The sequence below is a fragment of the Gadus macrocephalus genome, chromosome 6 (assembly GCF_031168955.1).
Source record: "Gadus macrocephalus chromosome 6, ASM3116895v1".
Taxonomy (NCBI): domain Eukaryota; kingdom Metazoa; phylum Chordata; class Actinopteri; order Gadiformes; family Gadidae; genus Gadus; species Gadus macrocephalus.
The window spans coordinates 20862097-20887662 of NC_082387.1; the positions used below are offsets into that span (position 1 = coordinate 20862097).

The following is a 25566-nucleotide window of genomic DNA, read 5'->3' on the forward strand; positions in this document are numbered from 1 at the left end:
ATGACAGAGGTCAGGCGTGTGCAGTGGACTACAGGTGTTAATTGACACTGGTGGAATAGACGTGACGACTTCTGACAGTCACTGTCATGAATGGCTGGTTTTCCTCTGTCCACATTGTCAGTGATCAACACCGCCACTCATCGCTGGCCTGTGGATTCATCTCCTCTCACTCACACAACGTGACCTTGGCCTGTGGATTCATCTACTCCACACTCACACAGACTTCTGGCCTGTGGATTCATCTCCTCCACACTCACGCAACGTGACCTTCTCACCATCTGTTGCACGTTTGGATGCACCTAGCGTGTTCCATCGAGGGTTCCTTCCTCCCCACAGTGGGAGGGTTCCGTGTCCTTCAAGGCGTCGGGGTCAGTGTTAGGGACAGAGTTAGGGACAGATGGCTGCGCTGGATTCACGATATACGCTTTGTGATCAAAATGGGTTCGGACATTGGACAAAAAAAAACGCTTCCCATGGAGCCATGGTGGACGGGAGCCAACGGCGGAGCCATGGTGGACGGAGCCGACGGCGGAGCCATGGTGGACGGGAGCCGACGGCGGAGCCATGGTGGACGGGAGCCGACGGCGGAGCCATGGTGGACGGGAGCCGACGGCGGAGCCATGGTGGACGGGAGCCGACGGCGGAGCCATGGTGGACGGGAGCCGACGGCGGAGCCATGGTGGACGGGAGCCGACGGCGGAGCCATGGTGGACGAGAGCCGACGGCGGAGCCATGGTGGACGAGAGCCGACGGCGGAGCCATGGTGGACGAGAGCCGACGGCGGAGCCATGGTGGACGAGAGCCGACGGCGGAGCCATGGTGGACGAGAGCCGACGGCGCCATACGATGCGACTGCAGAGGTCTCAGGAAGGTAAAGGACAGCTGTGGGCTCATTGTGTTCCGTCATGTGACGATCAGAACTAAGTGATTCAATTATTTATGGAACTGAACAGCATTTTCATCAACTAGAATATTTCAGTGTTTCAGTGGAAAGAATAAAACAAATCATCAAATTGCTCAACTACCACCACTGTTTACACAGACCTGGAGTCCTTGGCTGAGGAGAGCTGATGGAGGAGCCATGCACCTGGAGAACCATGAGTCTGCCTGCCAACAAGTAGTACTGGTATGTTGCATGAACTGAACATGACTTGTGCTGGGAAATAACAGTTTACTACCAGACATTATAGCAAACTACCACTGATGTCAGACCATCAAACTACCACTTTGATTGTGCCCAGACATTGAGGCCAAACGGCCCTGTTTGTCCCCAAACAGGAAGGCGGGGCATAGGGAGGTGATGGAGGACCTGCCTGGTGAAGGACGTCGGGGTGGGGCGAGTGACACCCGACTCCAAGGGGATATCCACTGAGGAGAGAGCTGAAGGAGCCATGCATCTGGAAGGTGAGTCTGTTGCTGATGGAACTCTAAACGGGGTAGGATGGGGTGTTGGGCTCTCCATCAAATGGTGCTGGGTTCCACCCCTGAGTTCTCAGACTACATGGCATGGCGCACTTCTGAATTCACCAAGACTCTTTGGCTCGGACGGTCTGCCGGATAACTGAATCGTTGTGTCCTTTTGTATTCATATCATCCGTCTTTGTAAGGTGCAGTTGAAATGCTGTGTCCAGTCTGGGACACACACCTGAGCTGCGTCAAACCTGTATTTCTGACCAGCTGGAGTCCCTTAGGTCAGTATCCCACTGCTGAAGATGACATGGATATCGTGTTCATTGACTACAGGTGTAATAACCTTTAATAATGTGACACTATCTAGACAGTCAACTGAACAATATGATGTTTTCCTCTGTCCACATTTCAGTGATCAACAACCGCCACTCATCGCTGGCCTGTGGATTCATTTCCTTCACACTCACACAACGTGACCTTGGCCTGTGGATTCATCTCCTCCACACTCACACAACAGGACTTTGGCCTGTGGATTCATCTCCTCCACACTCACGCAACGTGACCTTCTCACCATCTGTTGCACGTTTGGATGCACCTAGCGTGTTCCATCGAGGGTTCCTTCCTCCCCACAGTGGGAGGGTTCCTTGTCCTTCAAGGCGTCGGGGTTCAGTGTTAGGGACAGAGTTAGGGACAGATGGCTGCGCTGGATTCACGATATACGCTTTGTGATCAAAATGGGTTCGGACATCGGACAAATCGCTTCCCAAAATGTTTCAATGTGCAAACGATTATATAAAATGTATACTCGTGGTGTTTATATAAAATCGTATATAACAAATTCTACCTGGTTGTGTGGCTTTTTCTGCATGTTGTGTATTATGTGATGTTTAATACTGACCATAATGAGTTAACCTATACACATTTACCCTACCCTCGACCTCTACCCTCACCTTGAACCCCCCCTCTACCCTCACCTTGACCCCCCCCCTCTACCCTCACCTTGACCCCCCCCTCTACCCTCACCTTGACTCTACCCTCACCTTGACCCCCCCCTCTACCCTCACCTTGACCCCCCCCCCTCTACCCTCACCTTGACCCCCCCCCTCTACCCTCCCCTTGACCCCCCCCCCCTCTACCCTCCCCTTGACCCCCCCCCCCTCTACCCTCACCTTGACCCCCCCCCCCCTCTACCCTCACCTTGACCCCCCCCTCTACCCTCACCTTGACCCCCCCCCCTCTACCCTCACATTAACCCCCCCCCCACCCTAAGACCCCCCCACCTTCACTTCCATTATAAAATGTATTTTAAAAATATAATATGAAAATAAGGAATATAAAAAAAAAAAAATATTCAATCTGCGGACCAATCCGCAGATTGCTGGGCTTATAAATGAGGTTGACTTTCACTTTGGAGCCAGATGAACTCTTGGCTAAATCGGGCAGATGGAACCAAAGCAACAATTGACTTGACACAAATATAAAGTTGCTTTACATCTGTTATCCATGGGGGGGGGGGGGGGGGGGGGGTCGCCTCTTCAGCGGGCAGGGGCTTCCCAGAACAGAACCATAACTCCACTCTTCAAGACAGTCTCAATTCTATTGAGCACTCTTTCCACAACCTCCACCTACGGCTCAACTCTAAAAAGACAAAATGCATACTTTTCAATCGAAAAAACAACACCTCCAGCCCCCCCAAGATCGTTTGCGCTGCCGCTGACAACTCCGAACTGGAATTTGTCAAGTCCTATAAATATCTAGGGCTTTGGCTGGACTCTTCCCTTTCATTCTCCACCCATATTAATAATATTCAGATTAAAGTGAAAGCCAGATTGGCCTTTCTTTTCCGTAAAACAAAGCATCCTTCACACGCTCTGCTAAACTTACACTTGTGAAAATGACCATCCTGCCCATCGTTGACTGGTGATACAATCTATAAAATGGCTTCAAAAACAGCGCTACACAAACTGGATGTTCTTCACCATTCAGCTATCCGCTTTGCCACCAATGCTCCCTTTAATACACACCACTGTGAACTTTTCAAACTGGTGGACTGGCCCTCCCTCCAAACCCGTCGACTCCGACATTGGCTTCAGTTTATCTATAAGACACTCCTGGGCAAGACCCTGTCTTACCTTTCCTCCCTTCTCCATCTCTCGAGAAGCACAAGATCATCTGAGCTTATCAAACTCATCAACCCACTCACCAGGACTACCTTCGGCCGGAAGGTGTTTGGTGGCATCAGATTCAAGACACACTCAAACTTACAGCTTTCATATCAGTCTGCCTTCAAGCAGAAACTTAACTATGTCTTAGTAGACCCCCCCTGCTCCTGTTGATTCCACCGTTTCTCACTTGCATACACCCTTCACACACAATATAACATTGACACATCTTAATTATTATTTAGTGCATTGGTGTTTTCTATTTTCTTTCTGTACATTTGTATATCCGTTTTATATTTGTCTAAATGAGTCATGCTTGTGTTTTTGTTATTTGTACCTTTTTCCTGGAGGGGCCTCTTGGACCAGATCAATATTGTAAATAAGAAACTGTTCTTAATGTTTTATCTGGAAATATAAAGGTTAAATAAATAAATAAATGCCACCAACATTTAATTGTTGCCCTGGCTAAAAATACATATTTTTAAACAAAAGGGGTCTGGAGTGATACATTTTCAACAAACTTGTTTTATTTGTTGCCATGAATGTAAAAGTTATGGTCTTTACGAGTTGAACAATTCAACTAATAGTAGATGCATTTGACATTGTTGAGGGAAATTATAGCCCCCCTTACATTTACATTCAAGGCAGCGAGCTCAAACACTTTTATCAAAAGCGGCTTACAATCAGTGCATTTGTCAGAAGAAAGATAAACAATGTATCGCTGTCGGTACAGTAAGGATGTTCATAGAGCCATGTGCCAATAACTAACAATTGCTAGGTTTACCCATTCCCGCATACAAAAAACAAAGCTAGGATAAGATGCTACACAACCTCTTTTTTCCCATCTCTCCAATATTCCCTGCTCTCCGTCTCCTCTCTCCTTTACTCCCTCCTCTCCGTCTCCTCTCTCCTTTACTCCCTCCTCTCCCTCTCCTCTCTCCTTTACTCCCTCCTCTCCGTCTCCTCTCTTCTTCACTCCCTCCTCTCCATCTCCTCTCTCCTTTACTCCCTCATCTCCATCTAGAACGGAGATAAGATGCAACAAAGCCTGTTTCAGCAGAGGCCTGACCCCCCCCCCCCCCCCCCCATCCGCCATCCCATTCCTGAACAAAGCAAAGCCCCACAGATAATGTATTTAACAATGTATCCCCCTGTACCGAACCCCAATGTATGTCCGTCATCAATGTCAACTCTATAAATGTCTTATGTATGTTCTTAATGTGCTTATGATGAGAAATGATGATGAGAAATGAATGAAGGAAACTGAAAAATAATTTCCCTAAGGGGACAACTAACTCACTTTTACTCCCTGCTCTACACTCTCCTCTCTCCTTTACCCCCTGCTCTCCTTCTCCTCCCCTACTGCTTCCCCTCCTCTCCTTCAGTCCTCCAGGGTGGGCTGGGACTTCAGGGGGGTGTCCATCTCCTTGGCCCTGTATCGTCATCACCAGACCAACGCCAGTAGGACCAACGCGATCAGATATGTGAGGATGCCTGGACGGACCCCTGGAGAAGGTCCAGAGCCTGAGGATGCCCTCTCGTTGCCTGTTAAGAAAGAACATTTACATTTAGGGCATTTAGCTGGACGCTTTTATCCAAAAGGTACTCAGAAGAAAGAGAAACACAATATATCGCTGACGGTGCAGTAAGGATGTTCATGGAAACAAGTGCTGAGCTCTAACAATCGCTAGGTTAACTCATTCCCCGTATGCGACACAGATAGCTAGGATAAGATTCTACACAATGCTAAGTACTACTTTTATGCCCGTTGACTTGCACTAGTCTCCAATGATAAAGAACACCAAGGCTAACTTGGGAATCAGGCCCTCTGTCCAAAATTCCGAACTACCCCTATTTTTCAATTCGACGTCCTTCTTATGTACACGTGTCCGTTAGTATTGTCCATTGCTGAATCTTACAGAAACACCCCATACGAATGGCATATATATATATAGAAAAATGTACTCACCGAAGCACTATTACTGCTGCTGTTGCCGTTGGACATGGCTAAATCTGTTTTGCCTTCCCGCGTGAGAGAGTCAGGTATCCAACGACGCGCACAGCACACACTCGTTTGACCGCGATCTAGCATCTAGGATCGATTGCTCTTTCTTGGGTCCCCGGATGTTAACACTGAATTTTGATGGTGACTTTGGCGGACTGAATTTTTGGACGTTGTAAGACGTTGAAAATATTTGAGTTGAATATTTTAACGTTGAATATTTTAACGTTGAATTGTTTTAACATTGAAAAATAAAGGTGAATATGATATATTGAAAATGTAAAGAGTTAAATTCAGAGGCAAAAAATTCAGATAGGTTATTTCAATGCATAAATATTCAGTGCTTATAATTCAATGTGTTTTTATTTTCAAAACCCGATGGCACAGATTTCCTTCCATATCAGGGTCATTTAGAGAGAAATAGATTGAGAAATAAATGAATAGAGACATTTCTTTAAATAGCTCTGGTAACGATGTTCTCGATGTATGTTTTTCTACTTCTTTTGATTATTCTGATTATGTGTAATTTATTTTAAATTGTGCTGAATGATGAAATCATTTCGTTAGTTAGGATGGACATACTTGTTGGTATGCTACTATTATTCCCTTATTTCATTATTGTGTTATCCATACCGTGTTATCCAGCGATATATATTGTCATTTTTATATTTTCAATTACCTTTATTAAAAGCAGTACATTTCCTTTTAATATTACATGAAAATATCAAATATACATTTTGAATCTTCTTTTTGATAAACAAGCATACAATTTACCACGTAAAGAAGTTAACAATAGTGTGTGTTTTTGATAGCTGCATCTTTTTTTCACCAGACACACCTAATTTATGGATTAATGATGGGTGTTTAATGGGTGAGGGTATACCGTATTTTACAAGTCAATGATTAGGGTGAACCTTATCAAACGTCTTATTGAGCATAAAAGCATTTAATTGTTTCAGGATAGACATCGCTCGACCAATTCACAAATGTGCATTTTAATATCTAAAAAAATACATATTAAAAATATATAAGTATAATATGTAATAAATCTATAAAATGTGCAGGTATGATATATATGATGTATAAAATATAGGCATTTGTGAATTGGTCGGGCGATGTCAGGCTACATATACAGTATATATGAAAGAACAAATAATACTTGAGCTCGCAGATTTTTCTTATTCCCAGGCTAGGCCTTTGCACTACATATGATAAAACATGCATAGGTTTAATGTGGGAAGCATTGTGTTTTATGACAATATTGAAATCACACAAGCTTGTGTGTAATTTATCCATCCCTGTAAACTCCCACCCTTACATACAATTGTATTAGCAAATGGCTCATAATTACGTGTCATGTCTGAAGGCGCCTGTCATTTCACTGGCATGAGATATGTATTTATTATGAAATTATTCAAGATGAGCTTGAGACGTAAACTTTCAATTGAAAAGAGAACAAAAAAACTGTATTCAATGGTGTTTATTTCACAAAAAAATCATTAGTTTGATTCTATGAACATATGGTCATTTCATATCATCCAAATGTGTTGGATATTTACAGGCATTTTATGGCACAACATTGTACAGTTGCATTAAAACAGCAATTAAACCTGTATGTACACAAAAATAAAACGATCAAGGCAAATCAATCTGAGACCGAGAGTGGTCAGTTAAACAAAAACACAGACATAATCTTTTAACAAACACATTCCACCCTCTGTGTAGCATGATATAGACTCTGAGCATCGGTCAAAAGGCTCACAGGATAACATCCGCAAAGAGGGACATGAGGCTGCCTCTGTTCATCAGTTAAAAGGCTCACAGGATAACGTGTACGAAGAGGGCCATGATGGCCGCGCTGATCAGACCCGAGATAGGGACGGTGACGAACCAGGCGATGAAGATGTTCCTGAACAGGCGCCAGTCCACGGCCTTCCTGGAACGCAGCCACCCCACGGCGACCACTGACCCCACCTGTAGGACCAGACACCAGAGTCAAGCACACAGCAGTCTGCTGCTGAACGGACCGTAGTGGAGCTGGACTCCCCCCTGAGCCCCAACACATGGACCCGAACAATGTGAACGCCTGCTCACGTTGAAGCCCATTTACAAAGCAAAGCACAGACCGGTTTACGCCGGCTGGCATGTTTATCCAGCAAGTGTTAGGGTTAGGGTTAGCAATGAGGGTCCATGTATACAGTTAAACAATTAGTATTCTGCATTGTTTTGGAGGGCGAAGTTTGTGCTCCACCACCTACCTTGCAGTGGGTGGTGCTCACAGGAAGGCCAATATTGGACGCCACGACCACAGTCAAGGCTGACGCCAGTTCAATGCTGAAGCCACTGGATTGGGGAACAGAACCAGGCAATGAGGTAAAAGCCACCTGCCGTTGAGACATTCGTGCGAGGAGCCTTATGACGGTTGGATTCGGTGGAACAGTACCTGGAGGGTGTGATGGGGGTCAGGTCTTTGCCCAGGGTCTGAATGACTCTCCGGCCCCACACCCACAGCCCAGCACTGATACCCACCCCTCCGTACAGGAGCAGCCAGATGGGCGTGGGCGCGTTGGAGACCACAGAGCCGCTGTCGTACAGGAGCCAGAGGGCCACCAGTGGACCGATGGCGTTGCTGCCAAACCAAGCATAGACACGGGTAAGTCTGCTGAAGGTGCCCTCAAACATCCCCTCATATCAAGACTCACCTGTTCAGAGTTCACCCAGACTCTGCGTCCCCCTTCCCCCCTCCCCTCCCCCCTCTTACGCACTTATCGTATGTTGTACATCCTGGCACTTATTGTATGTACCTATTGTATGTTGTACTTAAAAATAGTACTTAGCATCGTGTAGCATCTAATTCTAGCTTTCTTTGTTGTATACGGGGTAAAGGTTAATCTAACAATTGTAAGTACTTGGTACTGGCACTTGTTCTATGACCATCCTTACTGCACCGAAAGCGATATATTGTTTCTCTTTCTTCTGAAAAATGTACTTATTGTCTTTAGCTTTTTTTTTGTTGCAAAAAGCGTTTGCTAAATGCACTAAAGGTTAATGTAAATGGTAGAGCACCCAGTTCTCTGACAGAACCCAAATCCCCCAGCCTACCTGACGTCGTTGCCTCCGTGTGCAAAGGAGCCGAAGCAGGCGGTGAGGATCTGGAGGAACTGGAAGAGCGAGGAGACGGCAGGGTGGTCAACCTCCAGCTCATCCTGCTCCAGGGCGGCCAGCTCCTTCCCCGCCTCGCTCTGCTCCACGCCGCTGTCCTCCGCCCGGGCGCCCGCGCTCATGGCCGAGCTGTAGCTGCTGTAGCTGTCCACCCGGGACCTCCTCTGGAGCGCCCCCCCGCCGCCCTCTGCCGCCGCCGCCTCCTTGTACTTGGGGTCCCCCTGGATGCCGTAGATGGCCATGGTGTAGGAGGTGTAGCTGTTGTTCCTGCGGATGGGCCGCTCCTCCGTGTCGCTGTCGCCGATGCAGTCGCCCACCTTGGTGACGTGCAGCTTGTGCAGCAGGTCTTTGTAGAGGCCCGAGTCCTTGTGGACGGTGTGGGAGAGGCCGCTGTGAGGGTCGGTGATGGTCATGGGCCCCACCAGGCTGTTCAGACCTTTAAAGAAACACGCCTGCTTTGTGACGCTTTGCATTCGTTTACCTTTACATTAAGGGCCTTTAGCAGACGCTCTCATCCAAAGGGACTTACAATAAGTACATTTGTCAGAAGAAGAGGAACAATATACATCGCCGTCGGTACAGTAAGCCCATTCATAGAAACAAGAGCCAAGCACTTACCCTTGTTAGGTTAACCCATTCCCTGTGTACAAGAAAGCTTGCCAGGATAAGAAGCTACGCCATGCATGCTGAGTACTTTTTTTTAAGTCCAAGGACGTACAACATACAATAAGTGCATACATTAAGTGCCAGGACGGGAAGGGTAAGGGACGAGGCTATGCAGAGTCTAGGTGAGTCCACCACGAGGAGGGTATCTATAACAGTAGTATGTACTGATATCGCTGACATCTCACCATTGCTGAGATCCGGACTTTTGGTGTCAATTCCATTGCTGTCTAAGTCTGCGTCCGCTGAGTCTCCGAGACTGAAGGCCACCTTCTGGCTGTCTCCTGCCGGGGGGCTGGGCAGAGGTCTGGGGGCCTCAGGTTCTGGTTCTGGGTCTGGGTCTGATTTGATCTTCTCCATCAGTTGTGTTTCACAGGGCCTAAGAGCCATTTCACCTAGCGTGCAAAGAGATCTGTATTAGGTCTGAGCCATGGAATGGCTGAATGAGTTAGAGCTGTAAGAGCTGGCACACGGATACACCGACTGTGTTTATTATACAAAGATCTCTCACGCTGGATCTTTTTCTTGAGGTGGGGGCAGACCACGAACCACACAAGGAGAGCGGTGCCGAGGGAGCAGCCCAGCGAAATGCCCAGCGTCCCCCACCAGGGCACCTGGTCAAAGCCCAGCACTGGGACACACACACAGAGGGGAACAAAAACAGACTTAGGACAAAGGGACACTAGAGGAGGGCGGCATTTGATATTATATATATTATGGATATTACTATGAATAGTTTATGTTTTCTTAACAACTGCAAGGTGTCTGCATTGTAACACTGTGCTTTATTGTTTTCCAAAGCATTTTCTAAGTAAGACGCAGATCTGGAGCAGACTCTGGGTTAAATGGTGGTGCGAGATTAACCAAGAATTTGTTTAAGCACTCCATGTTGCCGGACTTGTCTGGCAACATGTAACGAATCACATTCAGGGAAACAACGGCCATGGCTGGCTCCGCCCACTTAGTCCTGGAAAGATAACCATTGTGAGAGGAGAAACACTTTGCGTGCACGAGAGCAGAGACAGCATTCTTGCGCACGGGGGCGTCAGTTGCGTGTTGCTTCACTACATGTGTGCGCTCGATTAATCGTTTTTCCTCACAGGCATAATTGTTGCTCTCAGCAGTATATAATACAATACAATATTGCGGGCATTAGAAGTGCTCGTAATATTGATTAGTGTGCACAGACGTGTCAGTTGAATGTGCGCAAATCCATATTTGCTCGCAATTTGCTGACACAGTTCAGAAAATGCTGAGAAATATAGGGCTTATGTGACACTGCAAACGATATAGCTACTTTAATCATAGTATATCAGAAAGTAAAGTACACGTAATTTTTTTTAAACTATATTCATCAAATATATTTCAGAATGTGTCGTATGCAATACAACACTACAATATATGGCAGGCCCGCTGCTAAGCTTTTGGAGGCCCTAAGCATAATTTGTCATAAATTGGTCAGAATGCGCTCTGTGTACGGGGAGAGGCGGCCCTGAAATATGGTGTTACAGCACTTTAAGTCTTCTCCAGCATTGTGCATTTTGATCACATGGTTCTGGTGAAGTGAGATTGTCCAAATATCTCAACTGCCTCCTCTCAAAATTTCCTTGGCTACCACTATCAGCCTGACTCCTTCAAACAGATAGCATGCAGGATACAAACATGCATGGCCACACAATGATAGAATGCACACGAGGGTCTTGAAGGCAGAGTGTTACAGGAGACAGCTAATCTTAACCGCTGAACCAAATAATACTGTTTAATCTTTTGTTCACTGGGGTTAGCGTGACTTTTTAAGATGATAAATAACTTTTTAGCATTGTTTACAAAGGTTTGAACTTACAGAGGTTGCTCTAATACAGGGGGCATGACTTTGAGAAATACCCCACGCTTCCCCTGTGTTCGTCATGAAGATCGTAGCTTATTGGAGTCTCAACAGAGATGCTCAACCACTTAGAAAACAAACAATCTCAAAGAGTAATCTCAACAGCCAAGAAATCCAACATGACGGGCCATGTGGTATTATGGGAAAACGACACAGGAATCCTTGGGTCAAAACAAAACAAAACACAGGATTGTTTTTGATGAGAAGAGTTTCTCTGTGTATAACAGTGTGAGAGGTGCAGTCTGCTGGGTCGTGTGATAGCAGGGGTTATAGTGGGCATTGATGCTTGACTCACACACGCACACACGCATGCACATACACACACACACACACACACCTCAACATTGTTTTAAACTTTCTTACTAATTAAGGCTACGTTTACATGATGACGGTCTGAACAGAAGACGTAAAAAGTGGGTCGTCGCGTCTTCCCTTTTTATTCTGCGTTTAGACAAGCGTTTTCGGGAAGATATCTGCGTGCATAAGGTGACGCAAAAGTGTGTTGAATTCGATTGGGTATGCATGTCTGTCGGCTAGGTGGTGCTGTGATACACTATCACACAACACAGCCATGTCTGAGCGCATGCATATAATCTTCCTTCTTCTCTTCTCTGCGCCGCGAAATCCCAAACATAATTACAGATCCTTCTCTGTTCAGGAATACTATCTGTACATATCCTGTACATTTCGTGGAAAGACTCCTGTAAGTTTATTATAGCTGCCAGAGCAGCTTGACGGTCCGACGCATGGAAATAATCCAACATGTTTGTTTATTTCCCTGTACTGGGGCATGTATGTGACGTAAACGCATACCCGACGTGAGCAGATCTGAGCAGAGTTTTGCGTCTTGGCAGTGTAGACAGAAACGTTATTCAAGTTTTCCACTCTGGAGGGTGGTATCAGATTTTTGCATTTTTAGGCCCCAAAAACGCTGTCCCCGTCTAAACGAAAGGCGTTTAAAACTGTTTAATGTCTTACACAACCATGTAATGAAAAAATTACTACAGCTGCTGTATTGCTTTAGTACGTTATTGCTTTAGATGTGTTAAGACTGCTTGAGTTAATGTGTGTGTGTGTGTGTGTGTGTGTGTGTGATTCCAAATGGCCTCGTTCAAAGTCTGAGGATAATGTGCTTGTGACTTAGTGACTTAGTTAACACAATGCCACCCGTGGGTGCACGTGTGTGTGTGTGTGTGTGTGTGTGTGTGTGTGTGTGTGTGTGTGTGTGTGTGTGTGTGTGTGTGTGTGTGTGTGTGTGTGTGTGTGTGTGTGTGTGTGTGTGGGGGGGTTTGTGTGTGTGTGTGTGTGTGTGTGTGTGTGTGTGTGTGTGTGTGTGTGTGTGTGTGTGTGTGTGTGTGTGTGTGTGTGTGTGTGTGTGTGTGTGTGTGTCTGTGACTCACATGGGGCTCCTGTGTACAAGATGGAGAAGATGTTGATACCCATAGTGATTGCGTAGAAGACAGGAAGAGCTCGGAGGCCGTTGGGGACAGGGTTGGCCTGGGGTGGGTCAGTGATACACAAATCACATGTTGAGATCGACAACATGTCATTAATGCACAAATCACACGTGTTCAAATCAACAACATGTCAGTAATACACACGTCACATGTTGAGATCAACAACATGTCCATAATACAGGTTCATCACATGTTGAGATCCATTGTAACCTCCATGTACTTAGATACATCCTATGTAAATGTCAATTTACCATTAACAATTTACATCCCGGTGCCGGGATAAGGGAGCTTCAGATCAAGAACACAATGAATTCAAGACTACAACAGTATTCCATTTTGCGCTCACCTTGTTGAGGATGAATTTACGGACAAAGTAGAAGAGAACCCCTGACATGATCCCAGACAGAAGAGGTGAGAGAAACCAGGATGCCACTGTTGGGACAAAAGGGCATTGTTAAGGACCCCTGTTGGTAGTATTTGGAAAGACAAAAAAATCCTTTTTCACAGGGTACTTCTTTACCAATGCGAAGCAGTTCCATCCACTTGACCCCGTGGTGACCCCTGGCCACCATGGAGAACCCGATGGTGGCCCCCACAATGCAGTGCGTCCCAGAAATGGGAAGCTTCAGGAACGAAGCCGCCAGCTGCCACACGGCTGACCCTACAGAACACACACAGAGACACACACACACACACACACATATACACACACACACACACACACACACACACACACACACACACACACACACACACACACACACACACACACACACACACACACACACACACACACACACACACAGATACACACACAAATGCAATTTTATTGTTCCACTATAGCAGACTGAAGTTACCAGCCAGCTTTAATAGTTTCCGTTTAATTGTAACTTTTATCTGAATTTCGCATGATGCTGACAGATAACCTTTTTTACTGACATTTGTTGCAGAGTTTGAAATGATTCCTTTACGATCCAGTGTATAGAACTTAGTAGCAACCAGCTCAACCCCCTCACCCTCCCTGTCCAATTACTACAGTAGTCTGTATCGGCCTCTGTTGTGTAAGCAGCCATTTTAGTTTTGACAATAAAGGGACATACTTTGTTATCGCTCTAGAGATCTAGATATAAAGATGTTTAGTTTACGAAAACACAAAGATTCTTACTTTCATGGGATTCAAATAAAAACACCTGAGAATTATATTCCATATCAACATGTCGTTTCCCTATATGCCACTAAATTCTACATACTGTACCTACATACTGTTCTACAATCATTCTATAAAACCAGCAACAAACCGGTTCCTTATTACAGAAACTTCCTAACTCTGAAATCCTATCCTATCTTGAGATAGGAAGGCCTTTAGGGGTTTTGGTATTACAGAAAGAGGTTTCCTAACTTAACTTAGGAAGAAATCCTATCTTATCTTAAGATAGGAATTTATCCATTACAGAACTATCCTAAATTAGGAATTTCTTAAGTTAGGATCCCTAAGTTAGGTGGCCATACACCCTGTCCTAAATTCAAAATAACTGTCAAAAAAATGGCAGCAGCACTGCTAGTAGGTCTGCTTGACAATGATGACGAGGATCAACACAACAGAAATGTGATGTCTGAAAGGCTACCGAGGCCGCATAATGATTTCTTAAGTTTTCCTGACCATATTTTAATTTCATTTTATCGCCTGCAAAGACATTACATTTTGAATTTGGTGGAAGAATTACTTTACTACTTTATAACTCCTCTCCTTGTTCCCTGTTTCAATACCTGCCATGACGTCGTACTAGTGCAACTATCTTGCCGTTATTAACAAAGATCCTTTATCAACAGTCTCTGTTAATGTTAACATTAACTCGTTCTATCAATCTCATGCACAGAAACTGACGATTGCATATTGCGATCGAAAGATAAGATAGGAAACGGCCAACAGGTTAGGGACTGCTTCTGTAATAGGAAGTTAGGATTTTTCCTATCTTTGAGTCCCTAATTTAAATTAGGATTAGAAGTTAGGATTTTTTCTGTAATGAGGCCCTGCTTCTTAAACAGGTTTGATGAGACCAGAATCCCTCTCCTCAACAGCCTCTGGTCACACATGTCCCTGACGCGAGCGCTTACCGAACATGGCGCTGACGGAGCCCGCCATCAGCACGTGCTCGGAGCCGTTGTACATGCGCACGTCGATGATGCCCTGCCGGATGGTCTCGCTGACCTTGGCCCCCAGCAGGATGGAGCCCACCGTCTCGAAGATGGTGGCCAGGACGCAGGCCTGCCGCAGGGTGACCACGCCCGAGCCCACCGCCGTGCCGAAGGAGTTGGCCACGTCGTTGGCCCCCACGGAGAAGGCCAGCACAAAGGCGATGACGAAGCCCAGCACCAACAGCCACAGGTAGCCCTCCAGGTGGGTCTGGGCCAGCAGGCCCACCGTGGTGGCGGTGGCCAGCGCCGCGAGGGTGGTGGTGTCCATGGTGAGAGGGGATGTCCTGTTCAACCCTTAGGTCAGGCAATTCAATAGGTCTACTCTTAGTGTTATATAGACACACCTGTTGTTTCTCTGATATCGGAGCCTAATTGGTAAAAAGAAAACATGATGATGGATTTGGTGTTTGATGCTATCGTGTAATGCTGATCGTTTGGGGTTGTTGTAAGATGAACTAGTATTGATGGAGGAAGGGAATCCATGATGATGGCTGCCTCTGGGGAAATATACTGGAAGAAGAAATGTGAATTTGGTTTAGTTTAGAATAAAACACCAATAAGGTATATTATACCTGCTTAATACAAGACATTAACTGGCTAAATAGGGTAATGACAAATGAAGCAAGCAAAATGTTATGGACCAGAACCAGATATTGAATGTGTTTTTTCTCCATTAATTTTTCTTTAACAAGTGAACAATAAAGTAATTAATTAACCTACTTCAACCATCGGAAGTAGCATTTGTAAGTTAAACATTCTTCAAACATGTGTGTGGTGTGCGCAAAAACGTGGTTGACAAATGAAGGAGCGCATTAAAGCGTAATGCAGCCTTTGTCAAATAACTCTTACTTTAACTCTATTTAATCCTTCTAACGCAGTTAGATCCAAAACTTTTTAGGGTTAAATAAACAACAAGGCTTCTTGACCTGGCCACATTAGTGACCCTATTTGGCTAGGAAATCAACAATAGCCAATCAAATATAGTTTAAAGAAAAAGGTAATTTCTCAGATCAAATTAGGCAATTAGTACTAACCCTAACTCTAGTAAAATGTGTTAAACTTAAAACAGTGATACACGTATGAACGAGAAAAGACTGTCCCCACTAACCTGTTAAGCGAAGGTCTCGTGTTGAGTTCAGGTATGGGACGCATATGTCCGTCAGTGCGAGAGCAGCATGCAGGAACCGATCAGCCGCGAGACGCCCCCCGGTTTACCGTCTGGTCTGAAGGGTCATGCGGAAAGCGGGCTCTTATACTCAGACCGTGGCGAGGAGGAGGGCAGCGTGCTCACGCCCTCCGGAGTGATCACGAGACAGGCTAATGGTTTACTTGTTTGTGGCGCAGAAACACCTAATTACAGTTTTCTGCTCCTGAACGGGCCAATGGGGAGAGGGGGATGCTGGATCCGGAATTAACCTTCTTATTGCCAATGGGATGAAAATGGTGGATGTGTTTGAGTGATGGATCACCTTTCCTTTTTGCCACTGGATTAGAAATAGATAAAATATCATTATCGTGGAGCATCTCTCTTCCACTGGCCCACACGCCACATAACGTTATAGTGGTCCATTGATCTATACTGATTGTTTCACAGGACAAATGTGAGCCATAGAGCAAGTCCAACACATAGTTACTGTTCAACCTCTTATTTACTATTAATTATCTTTTCTGTCAAACTCCAATGGAAATTGGAACTATTTTTGTCAGTCAGCGGAAAATGAAAGACATTGAAAGCGCTGACGTCTTCGTATTCATAACTAAGTATCATTACTGATTAATGAACGCATTGGAGAGTGGTAGTAGAGACAATTTACTAAGACATTTTTAGAGATACTTTTCTGAAGACTGTCAGGGGGATAGCCCTTCTCCAATGGCTATACAATCTGTAGGCAGTTTAATTTTGCATTTATTGATGAATGGATAATCCCAATATATAATAAATCTATAATAATAGACTAAAGAGTAATACAGGTTTGTGTGTGCATGTTCGAGTGTGTGTGAGTGTGTGTGTGTGTGTGTGTGTGTGTGTGTGTGTGTGTGTGTGTGTGTGTGTGTGTGTGTGTGTGTGTGTGTGTGTGTGTGTTTGTGTTTGTGTGTGAGTGTGTTCAGAGTGTCAGAGTGTTCAAAATGGTGAGATGTAGCTGACATTATTTACCAGGTCAATCATTACCTATTCTGTGCTGAAGGAACATAAGTGAAACCATGTTCTGGTTTGGAGCACATTTGGTCAGCTCATGACTTTTACAACTGAGCCTGTTCTTGAGGTAGGTAGGCCAGTTTGTATGCTGCTATGATCGTATAAGCCACAGGTCACAGCAAATATAGTGAACGAGATCAGAATGCAGCCCTTAATATTGAATCAGGATTATTGCTTTAAACAGAGGGAGATCTTCTGAACGGTGGCATCAATGTTTCTTATTATAGGGTCTTATTATAACCCCAATTCTCTTCAAAGTATTTTTAGACCTAGTAGCAACAAGCAGTTCATAGCACACATGTAGGCTATAAACAAAACCTTTTTAAACGTTCTTTATTTGTATACTTCCCCAATGTTTACTAAATTTAACATCTTAGTTGAAGTCCTATATAATTGCACGATAATGAGCGTTGCCTCTGAGCTTGGGTGGTTTTCACTACACACATAATACCCTGATCTCTCGGAGCCATGCGGCGTCTGTTCACTGTTTTGAAAGACAGGGGGGCAAGGTGCTTCAAAACGTTCCCAGAGAGATTTAACAAACGTTAGTCTGGTTATGCATAAGGGTGTATAATTACTACTCTTCAGGTAAACACCTGAGCTAAATGGTGTTTACACCCATGGCTGATCAACTTTCACAAACAAACGTCTTTTGTTCGTTTTTTTTAAACCTGAGAAATTGCTCTTCAAAACATTCACATGAAGTTTCTCGTATTGAGCATATGCCTTGTCTAGCCAATAGAGGGCACCACTATCTTTTGCACATTCCAGTAAAAACGCGACCCATTGATCAGATCAAAACAAAATAGGCATTTCTCTCACATATTTTTTCATACTGCTCTCCATAAAATCTCTCTTTTGAAATGAATGTTTTACAAAAAAATGTTTAGTTAAACGTTTTTGAAGTTAAACTTGTGTGTGTGTGTGTGTGTGTGTGTGTGTGTGTGTGTGTGTGTGTGTGTGTGTGTGTGTGTGTGTGTGTGTGTGTGTGTGTGTGTGTGTGTGTGTGTGTACGCGTGTTGGTTTGTGTACGCGTGTGTGTTCGCGCTTGCGTGTACACATTCATGGTGTTTTTAATGTTTTTCTGAAAAATCATGTTTAAACTTTGAGCATTCAGGCTACTTGATTTTGGTTGAAGATTGTTAGACTTGCCACTGGTTGATATGTAAAACATAACTTGTATTATTTATCGCAGCGGCATACTGTTGCACGTCACCTGATGGCCTCTAGGGGTCGCTTATGCCTCTGTTCCAATAACCCCGTCAAAGAATGCATTCCAGGTGGAAATACCAGTTTGAAACCACTTGAAAGAGGGAGCAAATAATAGTAATATCCATCCAGTTCTTATGTGTGCACAGAAAAACTGCAAGACCAAGGACTAAACTGTGTGTATACACACTTCAGAAATGTCCTTCGTACCTTGAAATGTGTGCTGATACCCCATCTACTCATCTGCCAATAGAATCAAACACCTAATAATCTTCATTTTTGGTTTTATTTTATAAGAAATACAAACTCCCAACCAAGTTGCACAGTTCCACAGCATCAAACCACATAAACATGCTAGCTTGTCCCAGCAATTTAACAAACAAAAAAACGGAAAACATGTGCACATCCCCCCTCTCACATGACACTGGAAATGTTTCTTCCTTAATCATTACGGTTTTTTTTAAGTGGAACAAGATTGAGCATGCAAATAAGCAACTGACGAGCAAAAGGAAGGCTGTTTCTCATGGTCAGGCCTGGTTCTCTCGCCTTACCCTGCCTTCCTGCTCTTCCCTCCCTCCCTGGGCCTTGCCAAACAGGATCTGTAGGATCTGACAGAGTGATTTTCTCAGGAGACAGGAATGTCAGAACACAAGCCCTAAAGTGCCTGCTGGGACATGAATCTGCATTCCCTGAACCTACGGGGGGAAAATCCAACACTCAGACACTGCTCTCTTCCTCCCACTTCACACAGCCCCGTTTCTCGCTCTGCGTTCGGTCACATACACAACCACCACGGCTCGTCCGGATGCAGTGCCGACAGACAGACACACACACACACTGACTCACGGCTGAAATTAACCTGTCTGGGGCGCTCGCCCTTTCAACAGGCAGGTGTCCGTGTGAGCGTCTGACCTCACAGAGTGCTATAGTTCCTGGAGAGCTCTCTAACCCTTACTCTGTGCTTGTTCTGGCTTGTGACACACGGTGCGAACTTGAGCCATAGAGCTGTGTTCTTGTGGTTGTCTCTAAAGTAACAAATGTGTGACCTCATGTTCTTTTTTGAGGGGACCTACCTCAGATATCTGAACAACGCAAAATCAAGCGCGTTGCTATATGGCAGACACACAAATGCAAGATTTTGGCCTGACATATATTGGATCTTTTTTAGAAGCTATGAAACGTGTTTTACTTTTGATAAAGTTCAAAACCACGACACCAGTAGGTATTTCCATAAAGGAATGAAAGGAACCAGCGGCTTCAGAATATAAATACAATGACACGTTTTACAATCAGACTGCATGAAATGAATGACACCGAACGAATACTAAAGGAAATGTGAAGGATTTGATTGGTCGAATCCCAATCACCCTTTGTCAACCTCTACTCCAGCTACTTAAACGCTATTCACAAGCAGTAAAAAAAAAACAAGAAACCCCTCAATACACTCCTATTAATTCAACCTTTGTTTGCACTAACGGCTCTTTGATTCGGAGACACCATTTCCATCAGGTCGACAACATTCACCTCACCTCAGTGTCCGGTGTGTGTGTGTTCCGGTGTGTGTGTGTGTGTGTGTGTGTGTGTGGGTGTGTGCGTGTGTGACAGAGTGACCTATAAACGCCTTTTTGGTCACCTTTGATCCTCGCAGAGCACAATGACACCCACTGAAATGTGAAACGTAAATCGAAAACAAGTCCAACTGAAAAAGTCCAGCTCCGAGGTCTCTCCCTCCGCCCCGGGGGTCTCAGTGGAGGACCCAGGGGCCGGAGGTCGGCGAGGAGGTGCTGCGGCCCCCCTTGTGGGCCAGGTTCAGGCCGTAGACGGGTGAGTGCGTGACGCTGGGTGAGCTGGGGGGCGTGGAGGAGCAGGACGAGGACTTGGACTTGATCTGGAGCCACTTCTCGCCCAGGGCCTTGGCGAAATGGTCGTCCACGGAGACGCCGATGGAGGCCTGCTGGGGGTGGGCGCGCCGGTACGCCACACCCAGGCTCCTCTGGAAGTGCTCCTCCACCCCGTGGTCGTAGCTGCTGTCGGAGGTCACTGCATCCAGGGAGGGGGAGGTGAGGGTTAGTACAGTGTGACACACAGACAGAAGCACAGGCACACACACACACACACACACACACACACACACACACACACACACACACACACACACACACACACACACACACACACACACACACACACACACACACACACACACACACACACACACACACACACACACACACACACAGACAGACAGACAGACAGACAGACAGACAGACAGACAGACAGACAGACAGACAGACAGACAGACAGACAGACAGACAGACAGACAGACAGACAGACAGACAGACAAAGACACACAAAGACACACACACAAAGACACACACACAAAGACACACACACACAAACACCCCCCCACACACACACACAAACACGCACACAGACACAAACACACACACGCACACAGACACAAACACACACACACACACACACACACGCACACACACAATAGTAATGTTCCTCCAACCAAAGAATATAGCTCATCTATTGGGACACATCCACACACTCAGAAGCATGCACCACCGGGATGGAGGAGCCTCTAGGTGAGGGGTTATGGTTGGGGGGGACTGACCTGATGAGTGCCTGCCGTGGACCTCAGACCTCGACATGGTTCCAGAGCTCCGGACCGAAGACACACAGGTGATCACAGAGGGACGCATCTAGAGGAACAAAAGGAGAGAAGGTCAAATGAAAACCCCAAATCACAGAAGGAAAATCCCCTGGATACAACAGAAAAATTATCAGCACACAATATCAGAATTCACTTCCCTTATTTTCCCTTTCTTTGTTGAGTTGAAATTGCAACACAACCTTTTCCGCAACTGTATATCCATCCAAAACGACATTTTGTGGGAGTTCTTTTTTTGTTAGGAAAACAAAGATACCCGAGAAGCGATTAAACAGGTTGGGCTTGCTAATAGGAGACTGATCGCTCCCTGTGTGATGGCATCAACAGAGCAGGGAGCCATCCCACTGTTTGGTCTTGTTCGCCGCATTCTTCCCTCCATTGCTCACATTTTCTATCCCGAATCTGGCTGGGTCGCATAGCGCAGACGTGCACGGGCCTGTGAGGGATCCGGGGAATAGGATGCCTGAGTCGTTGCATTTGATGATTCCAGATAATGGGTGATACACAGTCGCTCTGGGAGCCTGCAGCTATGCTGAGACTACAGAGACAGACACTCCCACCCACACACACACACACACACACACACACACACACACACACACACACACACACACACACATGGGTGGCAGTGGGCCGGCCAAGTCGCAGCAGGCATGTTGTCCTCGGACAGTGACAGAGGCCTTTTGAATCACTTGAGTTGGGAACAACACGCCGTTGATCGTGTTACCTGCGCTTGGCTGGGGGCGGAGCCTGTCGTCTTGTCCTTTGTGCCGTCAGATTCCTCCCGCCGTGGCCTCTTGATGAGGGCCAGCGGCTCGTCCATGACCGGGGCGTAGTAGGCGTGGTGGGGCAGGGGGCTTGTGGGGCTGGGGGTCGGGCTCCAGGTCGACGTGGGGCTCGGTGGGACGGGGAGCACAGGGGCTCTCTGGGGTCCCCTGCTGCGGCTCAGGGCCCTCTCTCGCCTGGAACACAGAGGCCAACTGGTTTATTTCATTGATGTGGAAATGGTAGATTCACTGGTTTGCACGTTTTCCTTCTTTTGCCGTTGCGGTCGACTGAACTTTTGAATAGTTTTTATAAATGTGAAAAAATAAATAAATAATAGTTATGCCGACCTTTCCTCCAGAGTCAGGCCGTGGTCGTGGCTGCGCTTGCGCTTGATTGGGTAGACGGCGGGGCCTCGAACCCGTTCGGTGGTCATGTGTCTGTACCGGTCCTCACTCCTCAGGTTGGGCTGACCTTTTTTCAGAAGAAAAAATAACATATTCCTGGGTTAATAATCAGCTTGAGGGCTGAACGACTCTGCAGCAGTGTGACAGTAATGAGACAGTAATCTGGGGGTAAAGATGAAACTGACGGTTCCAGAGGCTGTCTGTTAACAAAGCAACATGGATGTTGGTGCTTCTGAGGACAGGGTGGTTGTATTGACGTGTGACACATTCGCGGATGACTAATAATCGTGGGAAATGTTCCTTTAGCCATTAATTGTAAACTTCGTTAAGCTGGAGAACTTGAACTACCTGATTAGTGTGTCTTACAACACACTACACATCTGCCTCAATACTAACGGTAAATGTTGTTTTTCTGCATAAGCTTGGCATGCAGCCTGCTCACAATTGTTTTCTTTTTTTTTCTTCCTTTGGTCTTATGAGCCACCCTGACTTCATAGGGTGTGTGTCTGAGGTACAAAGACTGGCTGAGCAACAAGAAAATGGGTGGCTGTTGATGTCGGCCCTTTTATGTCGTTATATCAGTTTGAATCTCACCAAAACTTTTTTTTGTTTTTTAATCAAAGCAACAGTTCTGCAACACAAATACATCATAGTAATTAAAGGTTGAAATGCAGGTGTGTGTGAGTGTGTGTGCTGCTTTGTGCACCAGTGTGTGTGACTGTCTTTGTTTATGTGTTGGTTTGTGCACCAGAGTGTGTGACTCTGTGTGTGTGTTTTTGTGTGAGTGTTGGTTTGTGCACCAGAGTTTGTGACTGTGTATGTTTATGTGTGTTTGTGTGTGTGTGTGTGTGTGTGTGTGTGTGTGTGTGTGTGTGTGTGTGTGTGTGTGTGTGTGTGTGTGTGTGTGTGTGTGTGTGTGTGTATGTTTGTTGGTTTGTGCACCTGAGTGTGTGACTCTGTGTGTGTGTGTGTGTGTGTGTTGGTTTGTGCACCTGAGTGTGTGACTCTGTGTGTGTGTGTGGGGATTTGTGCACCAAAATGTGTCAATGTGTGTGCGACTGTGTGTGTGTGTGTGTGCGTGTACATGTGTGTGTGTGTTGGGAGAGGGGGGGGGGCTGGTTGGTCTGGGTGATAACAATGAATGCAGATGTTGCTGATAGTCGTGCATACAGTCCAAACACGACCCGTCTGAACACCTTTTGGTTGAGGAAGAACCATGGACAGGTGATGCCCTTCACAAGGTTCTCTGACTGTATTCAGGTGACCTGAAGCCAGAGCACCTCTCTAACGCCAGGCCCAGGAACCCACCCTCGGCACTCAACTGTATTCAAACAGGACGCGGGAATACGCTTCAAACAAAGCAGGAAGTTGAGAGAAATCAGCACATAGAGCCCAGCTACTGTGCTGGCTGAGAGTACAATGGAGAGGTGATCATCTCTGCTGGGCTGTCACACCTCGCTGCTCCTGTGAATACACATTCTTAACTGGCTAACCACTGTAGGCACAGTGCAGTGGAGGGGAGGGGGGGTGCAGGTAAAACCACACCTATGCTGATTTTCTGATGCCTCAGGCATGATTATTTCTTCAGCATTACCAGAACCAACACATCGCCTGGCCCTGACCTGTCTGTACTGGGTACTGAATGTGCAGATTCATCCAGAATAGGAAGTAAGTTCCTCAGCTCAGTCTTTAGGATAGAAAGGAACGACAGATTTCATATTTTTAACTATTTTAAATTGGTTGTTTAAATTTGAATAATGTTTCTGTATTCTTCTTTATTGTTTATTAATCAAAAGTGTTTGGTATTCAAAGCTTAGTTTACAGACATGCGTTTGAATGTCTTTCCTCATTTTCATAACATGGAATGAATAGCTGTTGGGTAAAGTAGAGCTCTATCAAATAGAGTGTAAAAGTCTATAGTTTATAAAAGTATATATACACACTTTGTAGCATTACACACTACAGGCTGTTTAATATAAAAGTTTCCCAGGATCAGATTACAATAATTTGCAGATATTGCACCAAAGTTGTGAGATGGTTGAAAGTGGAGAGAAGCATATCCATCGAGGTAAGGTAATGTTTATCACACAGAGACATACAGTAAAGATACAGAATTAATATCAAACATACCTTCCAAGATGTAGACCTTGAAGCCGCTGCTCATCCGGGTTATATAGTGAAAATTGGCCACAGCCATGGCTTCTCTTCTTCCGCAGAATACAAAGAGAAATGCAGAGAAACACCTTGACTGCTGGGGCTTACGGGACACAATGAGCCCTAGTTATGGGTTGGGTTAATAGGTAATGAGATGCTGGCTCTGAACTCCACCAGGTAATGTATCAGGTGTGAGCAGGGCTGTGCTATGGCCTCCCTTTGACTCTCTCCCCGTGCTCCCATTGGCCACCGTCAAGCCAATCAAAAGCCTTTTCCTCCTTTCTCTCAGTTAGCTTTTTGTGCTGCGGGCACAAGAGGGACCATCTCAGGCGTTTAATCGCGCTTTCACCCACTTGGTAGATTCTCCAAAACAAACCCCACTATTACACTAATACAAGAGGCATAATCCGGTACGTTATTAAAGATATATTAGGATTCAGGAATAATTAATTCAGCTAATCAGGACTACCTGTGAAACGCACCAGAGCTAACACTACACTTTTTTCTTCTCCCCTTCATCTAGAAGCACCTCCCTCAGGCCGTATAGGAATTGAAGTCCACGTGTTTACCTTATGAAGTTAGCACCTGCTCTTTGTCTCCCCCCGTCCCCCCGTCCCCCCGCCCCCCCCCGTCCCCCCCCACACACACACACAACTCCCCCTACCCTCCTTTATGCCGCAAATCTAAAATCTCACCAAACCACATTTTTGCGTTGAGTTGTCTCTTCGAGGAGCCCACCGTCATTCCTGCTGACCTGCCCGGACACGCACCCAGCTGGGCCCGGCCTCCCCGCTAATCCCGGGCCCTTTGTTGACGGCCAGACAAAGAGCCTTAAGTCCCAGAACCTGCAGCTGCCAGGAGACCTGTCCTGCTGGAGCACGCCGAAGAGGAAGTCTGGACACACACACACATGCAGGCGAACACACACGCACAAATGTGGCGCACACACACACACAAAATTGTGGCCAATTTTCACCCACACACACACACACACACACACACACACACACACGTACAGACACGCAATGCAGAAAAAATAGAACAACTGTACCCCTAACCCTTACCCCCCCCCTCCCCCCAAATGTCACATTGGTGTGCTTAATCATGTGGTTGTGGCTGAAGGCTCTGTGCTAGTCTCAATATTATAACTCTATGATATTTTTTTATGTCTAGATTTCAGCCATCCAACCTTTAAATGACTGGGTATATGTGTGTGT

General features: G+C 45.8%; 2 protein-coding genes and 1 long non-coding RNA gene across 3 annotated transcripts; all 3 read right to left on the minus strand.

Moving 5' to 3' along the window:
- Positions 1 to 4079: 4079 nt before the first annotated feature.
- Positions 4080 to 5707, minus strand: LOC132459991 (uncharacterized). The gene is made up of 2 exons (XR_009526326.1): positions 5542 to 5707; positions 4080 to 5117 (listed from the first exon to the last, which is right to left on the minus strand). It is a non-coding gene; the product is annotated as an uncharacterized LOC132459991 (long non-coding RNA).
- A 1332-nt stretch (positions 5708 to 7039) lies between these two features.
- slc20a1a (solute carrier family 20 member 1a) lies at positions 7040 to 15451 on the minus strand. Its single transcript, XM_060054932.1, has 10 exons — positions 14857 to 15451; positions 13262 to 13402; positions 13088 to 13173; positions 12685 to 12781; positions 9911 to 10030; positions 9588 to 9794; positions 8677 to 9172; positions 8018 to 8203; positions 7833 to 7917; positions 7040 to 7548 (listed from the first exon to the last, which is right to left on the minus strand). Exons 1-10 carry the CDS (start codon positions 15203 to 15205, stop codon positions 7393 to 7395), a joined length of 1923 nt encoding a protein of 640 aa, XP_059910915.1. The 5' UTR covers positions 15206 to 15451; the 3' UTR covers positions 7040 to 7392.
- Positions 15452 to 18610: 3159 nt separating this feature from the next.
- vgll4l (vestigial like 4 like) lies at positions 18611 to 24947 on the minus strand. Its single transcript, XM_060054933.1, has 5 exons — positions 24326 to 24947; positions 22139 to 22262; positions 21751 to 21985; positions 20967 to 21054; positions 18611 to 20383 (listed from the first exon to the last, which is right to left on the minus strand). Exons 1-5 carry the CDS (start codon positions 24390 to 24392, stop codon positions 20088 to 20090), a joined length of 810 nt encoding a protein of 269 aa, XP_059910916.1. The 5' UTR covers positions 24393 to 24947; the 3' UTR covers positions 18611 to 20087.
- Positions 24948 to 25566: the final 619 nt, after the last annotated feature.

What these genes read in the sequence shown, in the direction of transcription:
- vgll4l (XM_060054933.1), bottom strand. Translation starts at nt 24,392, where the DNA reads ATGGCTGTGGCCAATTTTCACTATATAACCCGGATGAGCAGCGGCTTC. An exon ending in GGCCTGACTCTGGAGGAAAG is followed by an intron (nt 21,986 to 22,138) that starts GTCGGCATAACT and finishes TCTGTGTTCCAG; the next exon opens with GCGAGAGAGGGCCCTGAGCC. An exon ending in CCACGGCAGGCACTCATCAG is followed by an intron (nt 20,384 to 20,966) that starts GTCAGTCCCCCC and finishes CCCTGGATGCAG; the next exon opens with TGACCTCCGACAGCAGCTAC.
- slc20a1a (XM_060054932.1), bottom strand. Translation starts at nt 15,205, where the DNA reads ATGGACACCACCACCCTCGCGGCGCTGGCCACCGCCACCACGGTGGGC. An exon ending in GTAAATTCATCCTCAACAAG is followed by an intron (nt 12,782 to 13,087) that starts GTGAGCGCAAAA and finishes GACCCACCCCAG; the next exon opens with GCCAACCCTGTCCCCAACGG. An exon ending in AAGTCCGGATCTCAGCAATG is followed by an intron (nt 9,173 to 9,587) that starts GTGAGATGTCAG and finishes GTTTCTTTAAAG; the next exon opens with GTCTGAACAGCCTGGTGGGG.